Source organism: Chinchilla lanigera, unplaced genomic scaffold (assembly GCF_000276665.1).
Source record: "Chinchilla lanigera isolate Chin_1 unplaced genomic scaffold, ChiLan1.0 scaffold00021, whole genome shotgun sequence".
Lineage (NCBI taxonomy): Eukaryota > Metazoa > Chordata > Mammalia > Rodentia > Chinchillidae > Chinchilla > Chinchilla lanigera.
In genome coordinates this window covers 20064658-20078320 of record NW_004955422.1, presented here as the reverse complement: position 1 = coordinate 20078320, position 13663 = coordinate 20064658, and the positions used below count along the sequence as shown (strand labels likewise).

Here is a 13663-nt window from a genome sequence, read left to right as displayed (position 1 = left end):
TCGGTTTGGGGCAGCGCGCGCTGGATGGGCGGGACCGAGCCGGTTGCGCGCGCAGAATACTAGCGTCGCGGGGGAGGTAGCAGTTCAAGATGGCAGCGGTCGTGTTCCGTACTTCTCTCCGGTGCTGGAGAACTGGCATCGGTTGGGGTTGCGGGTTGCGGCAGCTGGTGAGAGTCCTGAGCTTGGAGCTGGGGGTGGGGCAGAGCGGGATGGCAAGGCCGTTGTTAGTCACTGTAACCCTGGAACCTGTATTTATACATAGGGTCTTAGTTTTCCTAATCAGTGGCCCTTGCCTGAAGGGTAGCTAGAAGGTTGAGTGGGAAGGAAGGCGGCAGGCTCCGGAGCGCGCTTGGGTGGAGGGTGAGGGGGTGAGGGGCGGAGTGAAGGTTGGAATGTAGCTGCAGGAAAGCCCAGGTTAGTCAGTACTGACAGGAGCTGCACATCGACTTTCGCTGCCTGGATCCCATCGTATCAGTTTAGTGGGGAAATTATGATTTGTTAAAATTTGTGGTTGGAGCCCTACGGAAATTCTGAGACACCCTACTGTTCAGAGTGATTGAACGTCTTTCCCAGTGCCACCGGCACGCTGCACGCTGGAAAACACGTCTTTTATTTATGTTGTTTTCTCTCCCTTAAGTGTTTCCTTTTTCTGCTAAGTTTCTCTTACGTGGAATGAGTCAGTGGAGCGGTGGTTGATTTATTTGTTTTGCCTCAGAGCCAAACGCAGGGGCCTCCTGATTACCGTGGCTTTGTGGAGTCAGCGGATGAATTCCAGTTCGTGGAACGCCTGTTACCTCCCACCAGCATCCCAAAGCCACCAAAGCATGAACATTATCCCACTCCTAGTGGCTGGCAGCCTCCCAGAGGTGAGCTGGGAGTGGGGATGGTTGAAAGGCATTCCCCTCCCCAGTGGTCAGCCTGCCCAGTGGGTTCAGACTCATGATGAGATCCCAGCCGGGCGTGGTGGCACATGGCCTGTAATCCCAGCACTCGGGAGGCTGAGGCAGGAGGATCTTTGTGAGTTCGAGACCAGCCTGGGCTACCAAGTGAGCTCAAGGCCAGCCTCAACTGCATAGGGAGACCCTGTCTCAAAAAGACAAAAAAAAAAAAAAAAAAAAAAAGAGATCCCTTAAGGTTAGAATTGTCTCAAGCCCAAGGAAGGGTCCAGGTGTGGAGCCCTCAATTTCACTGGTACCTGTCCAACTGTAGTGCTGGGTGGGGGCTCATAGGGCAAAAAAAAAGAAGCATAAAGAGAAGACCCCAGTGCATGGTCCCTCTCTCACCGGACTGTGCCGTAATTGAGAACACGGCTTGGGAGTCATGTAATATGGAGTTTGAATTTGGTTCTGTTGTTCATTCCTTTTGTGATCTTGAGTTAGTCACTTAGCTTCTTCCAGCCTCAGTTTCAGTAAAGTGGAAATAAAACACTTAGTACTGAGCCCAGTGTATGGTAGGTGTTCAGTGTTTGTAAACTCCTATCACTTTGTTCCAGAAATTGACCTCATCTAACCTAGCCCAGTGGAAAAGGGCAGCAGTTGGCTTTAGAGGGGACCCAGAGATCCAGGAAGGTGTGGCCCTGACTTCTTTAGTGCCTGATATTTGGTACCAGGCCCTATGTAGGATACCAGGTTGAACAATTTGGTCTTGATTCTATAGACTGAAGGAGAGATGAGATGCCCTGGCCTGAAATCTGGAGGTGCCTTGGTCCAACTGGATGCAACAACCCTCTGCAGGTTTTGTGAAGGGAAGGGCCTTGGTTGAGGTAGGATGACGCCTAGGAGTTGACTTGTCACTATTTCCCCGTCACAGATCCCCCACCCGACCTGCCCTACATTGTGCGGCGTTCCCGAATGCATAACATCCCTGTCTACAAAGACATTACACATGGCAACCGCCAAATGACTGTGATCCGGAAAGTGGAGGGAGACATCTGGGTAAGTGTGCGTGGGAGGGGGAGCAGGGTCCTCCAAAAAGACCAACAGGCCTGATCTGTCATCTTTCCCCAGGCCCTGCAGAAGGATGTGGAAGATTTTTTGAGCCCGCTGCTGGGGAAGACACCTGTCACCCAGGTTAATGAGGTGACAGGTACCTTGCGGGTCAAGGGCTACTTTGATGAGCAACTCAAAGCCTGGCTCCTCGAGAAGGGCTTCTGAGGTCTACCGAGCAGCCTGCATGGACAGACTGGAGTCCAGGGAACCTTGGGAGGAAGAAAGTGGGTATTAGAGCTCCTGGGAAGGATACAAGGACCAGGGTTGACGGTTTGGGCACGGCAGAAAGTAAGGGCTAAAGGGTTTTGGAGTCAGATCTTGCTTGTATAAAGGGGAAATGGGCTCTGATACGTGGGTCCACTGGGAAGAGCTGCCCAGCATGGGAAACCCACCAGGAATAGCCAAGGTAGTAGGGGCAATTAATTGCTGTCCTTCCTGTCACTGTGGCCTGCTTTTGGGGGGCTCCTTGGGTTTAACTGTTCAGATTAAGGGGATATCAGATATTTAGGGGATAGCCCAGAGCTGGGTGTGGTGGTGCACACCTGTAATCCCAGCACTTGGGAGGCTGAGGCAGGAGGATCATTGGCGAGTTCAAGACCAGCCTGGGCTACAAAGTGAGCTCAAGGCCAGCCTGAACTGCATAGCGAGACCCTGTCTCAAAAAAAGAGGGGAAAAAAAAAAAGTAATAGCCCGCCTGGTTAGGGCAGGTTCATTCCTGCTCACTGCTGGGAATGCGCCTGAGACCTTGCTCTAGGCCAGACCTGGCTTGGGAGAGATTGTAAAACACAGATGACTCAGGGATGGGTCTAAGTGCTGAGTGTACTGCTGGGCACTGGGACACAGAGTGCCACGGTAACAGCCTCATGGAGAGGGAAGTGGTCTCTTGCGGATGCCTGTGCCATTCCAAGGCAGACTGGAGCCTTCTTGCTTGGGTCTCTAGCTCCAGGAGTTAGGTGATTAGCTCTGGCTGGCCTGGCCACAAGGGGGTGCCTGGGCAGGGCCTTCAAAGCCATTGGGCAGGGCCTTCCCAACTTGCAGGCCTGGAGTAGAGGCCAGCCAGGGGTCTGCAGGCAGGAAGAGGCTGGCCTTTCACTGCTGCCATCCAGCCCGAGTAGCCTTCACACTTGCTCACCCCTGGAGTCACAAGAGCCAAAGGCCTCACCCTACTCAAAACTGGCTAAGACAGTGTTCAGGTGCTGGCTGCCCCATGTGATCTGACACAGGGTACTAAGCCTCTCTGAGGCTGCCTCTCAATATGTAAAATTGGTATGTCTTCCTGGCTGCTTAACAGTCAGTTTCCTCACTCCTGGAGATTCCAGGCCATTCTCAAACCCACAACCTCTGCCAGGAAGAGGAGCTGGACCTCGATCCGACGCAAGCCCACCAATTGTTAATGCAAGTTTTTATTTGGCTGTATATACAATTTAAGCTATTAAAATTTGTACAATATTTACAAATTAAATAATCATCTGAAACGGTCTCCAGCAACTCTTGTAACACAAAACAGAGGGGAAAAAGGACAGGGGCGGGGCGGGGAGGCCTCCGCTCCCATGTTCCCTTCCTGTCCCAGAGCCTGTTCTAAACTAGAAAAACTAGGAGCCAGTGCTCCTGCTGCTCCTTTCTGGGGTCAAACATTCAATTTCAAAAGACTGGTTTAAGCCAAAAGGCCCCAGGTGAGGAAGTAGTTCCAATCCTGACTCTAGACAAGTCCTGTGGGATCAACAATGGCCTTCTTGGATTCTGGGTTGCAGTGGTTGAGGAGCAGCGCGCCAGCCCTCAGCCCTGGTGTGGCTGGGCAGTGGCTGCTGGGTGAGACGTCTCAGCCTCACCTGAGAAACTATGGGGAAGGGGCCTGGGGGAGGGGCAGGGCAGGGTCCCTCAGTGCTGCCCGCCTGCCCCCCACCCCCAGGCACTCCTTTCCCTGAGTTGTATGGTTGCCAATAAGATGTGGAAATGCCAGAGGGCATGGGGGCACAGCCACCACCACAGGGGGCTTTTGGGAAGATTGGGGTAAGAAAAGGAAATTGGTACCAGTCTTGGTGGGAGGGCCACAGCAAGTTCCTGGCCTGCCCCAGCCCTTCCAGGATCCACACGTGGGAACGGGAGCTAATACTGTTCGGCACTGCAGCGTGACCCCGCACACACAAGTAGGGCTCAGAGGGGCTGCCCTTCTCCCAGGAAAGAAGGGGTAGGGAGAGGGTTTCAGAGGCCAAACTTTCTGTCTTCACAGCGCTGGCTGGCCGGCCCGGCCACAGCACAGCGGTATGGTGGAGAGGCCGGCCGGCTGGAACTGACTGGTACCCCCGGGGCTGCTGAGCCAACTGAAACAGCCTTCTTTCCACCTGGCCTCAGCAATGCTGCCGCCTCTTTCTCAGAGCTGGGGTTACGACTCCCTGGTGCAGACAGAGGGAGCTGGCACTTGGTGGCAGGATGAGTTCCAGCAAGGGCTGCTCAGGAGAGTGGGGACAGGGCTCGGGCAGTGTCAGTGGCCAACAGGGGACTCGAGCTTTTGCAGGCGGCGCCTGCGGAGCTCTGCAGCATCAGGCTCTCCATCTTCAGGTAGCTCCTCAGCGCCCACTGACTCAGGAGCTGGGGACAGAGAAGTCAGAAGTGGAACCCTGGGAAACCCTGGCGACACCCCCACCCCCACCCCCAGCCTGATCACACCCACCTAGAGGCTTTTCAGTTTCCTGGGCTGGTGGGGAGGCTCCTGGGGATGGGGCATTGGTGGTCTCAGAGCTGGGGGTGCTGGTAGAGGAGGCAGCAGCAACAGCTGTGGAGCCAGTGTCTTCTGTGGGGCCACCTGAAGTGGCAGGACGAGGGGGCCTGGCAAGAGAAGGGACAAAATCCAGTCTGTCCCTGGCATCCTAGGAGATGTACCCCATATGGCCACAGTCACTAATAGGCAAAAACACAAGTGGATAGGGCGACACCTCAAGGGCCCAGTGGTTTTGTCCCATGAACTATCTCACTTGCAGGCAGGGACTGCTGACCCTTCTGCCACCATCCTGCAGTCCCCACTGCGGGTGTCAGCCTTACAGGGCATCCAGAGTAAGGCACAGAGGGCTCAGGCCTTGGACGCCAGTGTCCCTCCACACTGAACAGGAGCCAGGCACTTCATAAATGTCACGTGGGAGTAGGATTTAGAATTACTTTATTCCCACAAGGCAAAGGAAGTCCCCAAGCAAGTAGCAGTGGGGCTGGCACTTAAACTGTCACCTGCCCACCTGACTGGCAGTTCTTAGTGTCAAGAGGTGTTTGGCGATGAGCTGAGGCAATGGAAACTAAGAAGAGCTTGAGTTTACTCTTCTTTGGTGATGCTTGGAATTGAAACCAAGGCTTATTTCTTTTTTGAGACAGGGTCTTGCCATGTGGCCCAGGCTGGCCTTGAACTTACAGCGATCCTCCTGTCTCAGCCTCCCAAGTGCTGGGATTACAAGCATGTGCCACCATGACTGACTAAAACCGGGGCTTTCATGTATGCCTTTAACTCTGCCACGCACCTTGTAATTTTGAGTTCCAAAAAACAAAAGAATAAGATTGAAGATAAGCTAATAAACACTTCCATTAACATCAGATACACTTGCTGGAGAGGAAGAATAAAGGCATTGGGAATAATCAAGAGCTCCCTGAAACTGGATGTCCCTGCAGATAGGTGCCCTAAGTGTAAGCAGATGTCAGAGTGGTACAGGGGAGATGAATGCCAAGAACAACTGTGGGAGCCCTCCTGGCAGCTCCACCCACTCTACCCCACGCAGACGCACCCCAAAGAGGCTAGCACAGTGAGGTACTGGTTGATCTGCAGCATGGCGGCGTCCAGCAGCGTGTGGATGTTGCGCAGGCTCTGCAGTCGGGCCTCTATGTGCTGCTGCTCATGCCCTTCCAGAGCCCGAAGCTCCTCTGGGGTCAGCCCAGCAAAGCCCGCAGGGGGCACAGGCATAGGGGGGAAGGCTGGGGGATGGGGAGGGGTTAGTCTGGGCTGCCTAAGCCAGCCGCACACCCTCCCCGCCCTCTAGAACATTCCAGCGTGGCCCAGCTTACCGAACAGTGGAGGCAGGGGCATGCCCATCCAGGGAGGAGGGAAGGGGAAGCCTGGGGCAGGGTTGGCCTCTGGGGCAGGGGCAGAGCCAGGCACTGGGGCAGAGGCACTGGTGCCAGCAGCTGTAGTTGTGGCTGTTCCACTTGGCCGAGAAAGGGCCGCTAAAGAGCAGAACACCAGGTCAGAGTGGTGCAGAGCCATCCTAGTCCTCCCCGGCCACCACCCTCTGCCACATTACCCAAAAGCTTACCTGCACTGGTGGACGGGGGCGCCGCAGCCTCTCCTGAGCTTGGGGGAGGTGGGACAGGTGGGAAGGGGCCCACAGGGGGCCACAGGGGGAACATGCCTGGAGGAAAAGGAGGCAGGAGGCCCTGGGGGACTGGAGAGAGGACAGGCATAAGAGGAGAGCTCAGCTGCCGGAAGCTCCACCCTGCTCACAGCAATCAGCAGTTTCTCATCTTTTCACCCTCCTTGGCCTTGACTGAGCTGTGACTTGGGCCCTCCAGGATCTCCCACACCCAGCCCAGGCAAGTACCCCCAATGTGGTGGAAAGCCAACAAGAGGGACACTCACAGTTAGGGGGCTGGGGCATGAGTGGTGGGGGATGAGGGGCAGGGGGTGGCCCCTGGTCTGCGGGCTCAGGGGGCGGTGGTGACTGGGCTGGCAGTGATGCCCGAAGAACATCCATACGGCAGGTGGGGCAGGTCTGCTGCCTCTGGAACCAGGAGCGCAGGCAGCTGGGGGACAAGGCCAGACAGTGGTCAGCAACCTCTCCAGGGCCTTGTACGTTGGTGTGCAGACTCCCAGGGCCCCAGCTACCTGGTATGGAAGATGTGGTTGCAGGGTAGTCTCTTGGCACCAGTCACCATCTCTTCTCGGCAGATGATGCAGACATTGTCCATGGCCTGGAGTTCCTCAGGGGTTGCATCTGGATACCTGTAGCATGGCAGAGCATGTGTCAGGACCACAGCTGGAAGCAAGGGGACCTAGGACAGAATTTGCGACAACAGCCCTGACAAGGCCACTTACAGTGTGTTCATGTTGCGGATGGCTCTTCGTGACATGATGGCATCTGTCACAGCTTTCTTGAACTGCCTATAAGAACAGTCAGTGAATGCAGGAAAAGGAGTGGAGGGACCAGGGAGAGAGAGGGAAAGGACGGGGCTGGGCTCACCTCATGGCCAGGTACATGGGCCGGATGGCAAAGAGTGGGAAGGTGTGCACCTTGATCATGATGGTCATGAAGGCCATGTACAGCAGAACCTTGATGAAGCCTTGGGGCAACAGATGCAGAGAGCAGGTTATGGGGTCTGGCAGCCAGAGGGGGAGGCTGGTCTGGTCAGACCAGGCCCAGGCTCCTCTCACCTGTGAACAGCTCCGTGTAGAGCATGTACACAGCCTTATTGTCCCAGGGGTTCTCGCTCTGGAGGTCCACGGAGTGCAGCACATACTTGATGAAGATGGTGAGCACCATGGTCATCAGAATAGCGTACTGGGGGGAGAGGGTACCATGGGGACGTGAACATCCACTCCCTCCAGCCACTGCTGCTCCCTGGCCTCAGCGCAGGCTCTGCACATTGCTGGGGGTGTCCAGCTCCTCCCTCAGTGATTAGGGCTTTAGCCAAAGCACTCTACCTCAGTTTGCTCATTGGTAAAATGCAGGGTTAACTTCATTTATGGCAATGTTGTCCTGCTGACTGAGCTCAGCACAAGTCTGGCAAGTGGTGAGCGAGCACCCAGCAGTGTGAGCTACTGTCACTCAGCACTCCCTCTGCCTGGGACACACCTCACCCATGGTCCATCCAGCTGATTCTCTCTTCTCTGTGTCTGTCCATCCATCCATCACCAGCTCTGGCATTAGCCTCTGGGAAGCCCTCCCTGAGCACCAGGTGGGGGCTGCTCCCCACCAGCCTCTTTGAGCCAGCTAGCTAGCAATCCCCTCGGGAGTGTGTGCAGGGGCCAGGCCTGACTGACTGCTGCTCCTTGGTAGCCAGCATGAGATGGCCACAGAGCAGGTGCTATTAAGGGTTATTTAAGGCACATGCAGTGCCACCTCAGGCTTATCCTCTCAACCTCCCAAGCCAGCTTTACCTCAAAGCCAAACACCAGCTGCACAGAGGCCCCACGGGTCAGGATGCTGTGATAGGCATGGCTGACGAAGAGGAAGTCCAGGATACCCAAGAGGAACATAAGAGCTGTGGGGACCCCCGAGTGGGGGTAGATGGGGTTAGCCCAGTCTGACAGTCACTTTCTGTTCTAAAACAGCCCCACCCTCAAGCCCACAATGACCAGGGCCCCAGCCATCTACTCAGGTGGGCACACTCCACTGCCTTGGTCCTCTGGGAACCCCAGTTAGGGGTGGAGGTGAGGTGGCCCAGGCTCCAGGTGAGAAGGCAGAGAGCTGAGGGCCCAGGCAGTTGAGAAGCTCTGGAGTGGAACAGGGCAGACAATGCAAATTAGCTTCCTAAATTATCTTTCCTGTACAGCTGTGCTCTGGGGTGCGGGTCCATGGTTAGTGACTTTTCACGTCCCAGGCCTCCATGGCGCCTCTCCTCCCTCCAGCAATCCCCTCCCCGCCACGAGTCTCACTCACAGACGATGCGGCAGTGAAAGAGCCAGGAGATATTGGGGCTGCGTTCCATCTAAGGCAGAGCAGAGAGGGGCCCCATCAGGAAAGCTGGGTCACCCCACGTCCCCAGGCCAGACCTCACTGCTCCACAAGGCTGCCCACCAGCCGCTCGCGACTCACAAAGTCCACACGGTCCTCAGCCAGCCAGTGGAAACACTTGAGGAAGAGGAGGAGAGTGAAGAGCGCAACGAAGCGGGGGCTGAAGTCGTCCCGAAAAACAGTGAAGGCCAGACAGGTCTCGGTGACAGCATACCAGGAACGCTCCAGAAGGTGCTGGAGGTTGAGCAACGGAGGACGTGGGACCAAGACATTCTGCTCGCCCGGTGCCCTGTCCCTCACCTTGGGAGTCTCCAACTTACCTCCATCTCTGCTGCCCTCAGCTGCCCAAAGAACACCTTGCCCATCACCTTGCCCAAGAGGAAGACCAGGACGAAGGCCTGGATGTACAGGACCTGCGAGTGAGGAGAAGCTCTAGTTGGAGGTCACCTTCTTCTTTCCTCGGCCTGGCCCTTATCACGCAGGCACCTCCCCAAGTCCTCATCAGAGGTTATTCGAAGTTAAGCAGCCAGCGGCTACTTCAGGCCCACTTACCTGCCCTGTAGCCCAGCCCCTGCCCAGGCAGTCTCCTCCTTCCCTCCCAAGCTCCTCCCTCCGAGGCCTGAACTCACTGCCATGCTGGGGCTGGACTTGGTCAGGTACACCACAGTGGGGTAGAACTGGTGCTTGAGGTAGTAGGCGTGAGCCACCACGGCCCCGGTCAGCGCCAGGCTGGCCGCCATCATCACTGCGGTGCGGAACATTGCCCTGGCCTGGCGACCTAGGCGAGGTGGGGAGGAAGACACCATATGGGATGGCCATTCCGTGCAGAGCTAGCACCGTGCCTGGCACAGCGTCAGTGGCAGAAAGGGAAAAAAAACCTCACTTCACAATCATCAGGTCGAGAACTGCATGTTTCCCCCTTTCACAAAAAGAAACGGCCCCAAAGAGGTTAAGTGGTCACCCTGATGCAAGACCTAGCAAGGCCTGGAACCTGGGTCAGGCCTGTTGCGAATCTAGGGCTCTTTCCACACTGCCTGCCAAGCGGTCTCCTCTAGGGAGGCCACGAGGAAAAGCAGCAGTGCTGGAGGCGGCGGGGGACCGCCTGCCACCGCTGACCCTGGACGGAAGGTGCTGGGCTGGGAGGCAAAACAAAACCGGCCCCGGGGGCGGGAACCAACGGCCAGGGCGGACAGAGGCCCGAGGGGCGCAGCGCCGAGTGACAGCTGTGGCGGGATGGGCAGCGCCGACGGGCGCTCGGCGGCGGGCAGAGAACATCAGCCTGGAACCCCCGCGTCCCCAACCTACGGGAAGTGTCAACTTGGGGCTCCAGAGGAACGGCCGGCCAGCGGGGCGCAGTCGCGGCGGGACGGAGAGGGGCCCCGGTCGCCCTCGCGGCCGCGCACCTGTGAGCGCCAGGAGTCGGGAGCGTCGCAGGCGGGGCCCAGCCTCTGGGACAGTGGCGGGGCCGGCGCCTGAGGTCTCCCGCCGGCTAGACAGACCGAAAGCGGGCGGCGGGACCGAGGTGCGCTATCCCGCTGACTACAAGGGCCCCAATCTCATCCCTGGCCTCGCCTGGCCTGACTCACCAGGAGCCCAACGCCGCGAGCCGGCTCACTCCCCGCGACTGCGGCAGCGGCTCCGGTTAACAACACTCCCCACCCCCTGCGAACCGGAAGTCCGAGGGTAAGACACCTCACTTCCGGCGGCGCGGGGCGAGGCGTGGACCGTACCAAGCACGTCCTGCCTTCTTTCGCACCGCCCGCCCTGCCTCGTGCCAGGAACAGAAGTTTTACTGCGGGTTCTGGCGTTCGTGTCCTCGGTGGACAGAGCAAGAAATGCAAACGGTGGTCGGAAAGGAATAGGGCGACGACGGAGGGGTGGGAACCCCTCCTTATTAGTCTCAGATGGTATGGTCTCTACCTCAGCGTGGACTCAACCAGCCCGGACTCAGGCTCTCAAAGCCGCTGGAAGGGAGGACGTCCTGTGGTCTGTGCCACTTGGAGAGGATAGCGTGCAAGGGACAGGCTTTACAGTAAGCCAAAGTAATATAAAGTGTTTTAGCGCTTCTTTCCGGAGGCAGTCACGACAGTTTGACACAGAAGGGGGCACTCTGGCACAACCGGAGGCAGGAAACAGAAATGTGTCTCCCCCATCACGCCCCCCAAGTTGTGTGGGAGTGAGTTGAATCCCGTGGCTGCCACTGATTGGCTGCGATAAAGTTACGCGGACCAATTAAAGAAAGAAAGGAAATGTATTGGCCTACAGAAAGAGGAAAGCAGGTGAGTGGTTGCCGGGGCGGTAGGTACCGTTGCCTCGCTGGCTGAGAGGAAAGCGGAGTTAGTAGGCAGGAGATCTCTGTCCGATGTCTCTGTTGTAGGGGAGCGTTTGCTGTGCACCGAAAGGGAGGAGCAGTCAGGTGTGCTGGTGGCTGCGGTGAAGGCTGAGCTTTGATTCTGCCAGTCTCGTGTTTTGTGCGGAGACTGACTCAACGCCGCATACGCTCACCCGGCTCTGTATTCTGCGGTTTCGCTGGCCTTGCCTTGTTCTGTCCTGGCTCACGACCACGGCCCCACTGGTCCTGGGCTGCCTGTTTCATCCTTTGTCGCCTCCAGTTCAGCTGTCTCGTTAACTGAGTGGAGCTAATTCACCTCCGTTTGTGCCTTGAGTTTTCCTTCGTCATCGTATTTAACCATCGCTCATCAAAGTTTTGTCAGCTAGGTGGTGCTATCCCCATTTTAAACGTAGGAAAATGATCCCCATACTGTTGGCCTCAGACATCACACCCTCCATCTGTTGACCTTACAGGTTCAGCTTGTAACTAGTTAATGAGTTGGTTCCCAGATTAGGCTGTCTCAGCTAAACTGCTCATTTCCCCATGCTGGGCTCAAATTTGAGACCCTCTTGCCTCAGCCTCTCAGAGTGCTGTGATTACAAGCGTGTGCCACCATTTTAGTGTATAGTTTACAATGATGACTGTCAGCTGGCTATGGTGATGCATAACTAACTGTAATGAGGCTGAGGTAGGACGATTAGAAATTTGGTGTTGGCCTGAGCAATTAATTCAGCAAGACCCTGACTCAAAAAAATAATAAAATAGACCGGGTGTGGTGGTGCACGCCTGTAATCCCAGCACTCAGGAGGCTGAAGGCAGGAGGATCGTTGCGAGTTCGACACCAGCCTGGGCTACAAAGTGAGCTCAAGGCCAGCCTGAACTGCATAGTGAGACCCTGTCTCAAAAAAAACAAAAATAAATACTAATAAAATAAAAAGAGTTGGGGGTGTAGCTCAGTGAGAGTGCTTAGCAAGGCCTAGCAAGTGTGAGCCCTTGTTCTATCCTGTCAGCCTGGTGGAGAGGGGGGGCAGTTCTCGGGTGAGGTCCCAAGGTTAAAGAATGCATGCGTGCAAGACATCAGCAGGCAGCATGGAGCAGAGCAGAAGAGCCCAAGAGTCACCTGTGTCTTTATTGTATACTTTTTTTATTGTATAATTCTTATACAGGTTGTTATCTCATATTTACATTCTTACATAATGCTGTAACCAGCATCATGTGTGTTTACCTGTGCTAAGTCATGGTTACACAGTTGTATCCACTGTGGGCTTGTGCTAGACAATCGGGGTCACATCCTCAGATTAGATGCCCCTGAGCTCTGAAGCAGTCTGAGTGGTTCTCCATACATCCTCAGTATCAAAAGTGACTACTGGTAGCCTGAACCTGAGTGCTGGACAGCGTGAGCTTTGCCACTAGCTCCACCGCTCAATCCAGCTGCTGAACAGCACGGTCAGGGTGGGGGCTGAGATTGCTACCTACCATCGCCTGCTGGAATATGGGGAGGACTTCAGCCCAGATGGTGCCCTGGACAGCAGCTACTTCTTGCAACCATTCAGAGGACACCACCTGCAGGATGGTGGGCAGCAAAGGACCCGGAACCAACGACACTGAATGCTGAGGCAGCGGGAACAGGGGTCCCTGGGGACAAGGGGCAAATAAAAATTCAGAGGTTAAAACAAATGGTGATTAGCCGGGTGTGGTGGTGCATGCCTGTAATCCCAGTACTTGGGAGGCTGAGGCAGGAGGAGGGTTTTGAGTTCGAGGCTATCCTGGGCTATAAAGTGAATTGAAAAAAGACCCAAAAAAAGGTGTTTATCAGTCTGTGTGAACTGTATCAGTAAAGTAGGCAAGGAAATAAAGGCAAGAGTAGAAATTAATAAAACAGATGAAGTGAAAACAGAATCACAAAGTTAAAAGCTGGTTCTTTGAATAAGCTAGTAAGACAAATTTTGGCAAGACAGACCAAGAAGATAAAGTTAAGGTGCAAAGAGTACGAAGAACAAAAAAAGAAAATAAATAGACACAGAGGAGATTATTAAAAGTCAGGCTGAACTTGTTTGGTTGGTTTGGTGTGGTTTCAGATTGCTGGGTTGCTAGGCTGGCCTGGAACGCCTAGGCTCAGGCAGTCCTCCTGCCTCAGCCTCCCAACTAGCTGGGACTACAGATGTGTCCCACCTCATTTGGGTCGCTCACTAGATGTACTTTTATGGCAATACATTTGAAAACTTAGGTGAAATGAACAGTTCCTTAGAAAATAAAAGATGTGTGAAAATTGACCCAAGATGCAATAGAAAACATTAATAGATCAGTGAATATTGTAAAGATGAATCAGTTCAGCCAGGGTGATGGCACACACCTGTAATCCCAGCACTTGGGAGGCTGAGGCAGGAGGATCGCTGAGATCAAGGCCAGCCTGAACTGCATGTGAGACCCTGGCTCAACAAACACAAAAAAACATAAAAGATTCAGTTAATTAACTATATTCCTCTTCCTCACAGAGAAACAACACAAGATTTTATCAAGTCCAGGAGGCTAACAAGCTCAGTATTTGTGGGGGGCTAGACACAGGGTCTCACTTCTCACTTTGTAGTTTAGGCTGGCCTTTAACTCACTATGTAGGCCAGGCTGGCCTCAAATTT

General features: G+C 55.1%; 2 protein-coding genes and 1 long non-coding RNA gene across 6 annotated transcripts in view; 2 read left to right on the top strand and 1 right to left on the bottom strand.

Moving 5' to 3' along the window:
* Nucleotides 1–42: 42 nt before the first annotated feature.
* On the top strand, nt 43–2582 carry Mrpl49 (mitochondrial ribosomal protein L49). Its single transcript, XM_005384513.2, has 4 exons — nt 43–167; nt 716–866; nt 1810–1934; nt 2007–2582. The coding sequence occupies exons 1-4, from the start codon at nt 90–92 to the stop codon at nt 2151–2153; spliced, it is 501 nt and encodes a 166-aa protein (XP_005384570.1). The 5' UTR covers nt 43–89; the 3' UTR covers nt 2154–2582.
* A 791-nt stretch (nt 2583–3373) lies between these two features.
* Nucleotides 3374–10388, bottom strand: Syvn1 (synovial apoptosis inhibitor 1, synoviolin). 4 transcript variants are annotated; one of them, XM_005384510.2, is made up of 16 exons: nt 10282–10388; nt 9325–9473; nt 9016–9108; nt 8777–8929; nt 8621–8669; nt 8119–8222; nt 7393–7519; nt 7202–7301; nt 7057–7122; nt 6847–6963; nt 6601–6764; nt 6278–6406; nt 6030–6188; nt 5753–5939; nt 4660–4814; nt 3374–4577 (listed from the first exon to the last, which is right to left on the bottom strand). In XM_005384510.2, the coding sequence occupies exons 2-16, from the start codon at nt 9454–9456 to the stop codon at nt 4471–4473; spliced, it is 1842 nt and encodes a 613-aa protein (XP_005384567.1). In that variant the 5' UTR covers nt 9457–9473; nt 10282–10388; the 3' UTR covers nt 3374–4470. The 4 variants fall into 4 exon arrangements, with proteins under 4 accessions (XP_005384567.1, XP_005384569.1, XP_005384568.1 ...); XM_005384512.2 differs by lacking the exon at nt 10282–10388 and adding an exon at nt 10099–10264; XM_005384511.2 differs by lacking the exon at nt 10282–10388 and adding an exon at nt 10001–10081.
* Nucleotides 10389–10413: 25 nt separating this feature from the next.
* Nucleotides 10414–13663, top strand: part of LOC102014682 — a 10107-nt gene continuing 6857 nt past the window's right edge. The window contains exon 1 of the long non-coding RNA XR_260899.2: nt 10414–10974. This is a non-coding gene — a long non-coding RNA (uncharacterized LOC102014682). The remainder of the gene's footprint in view (nt 10975–13663) is intronic.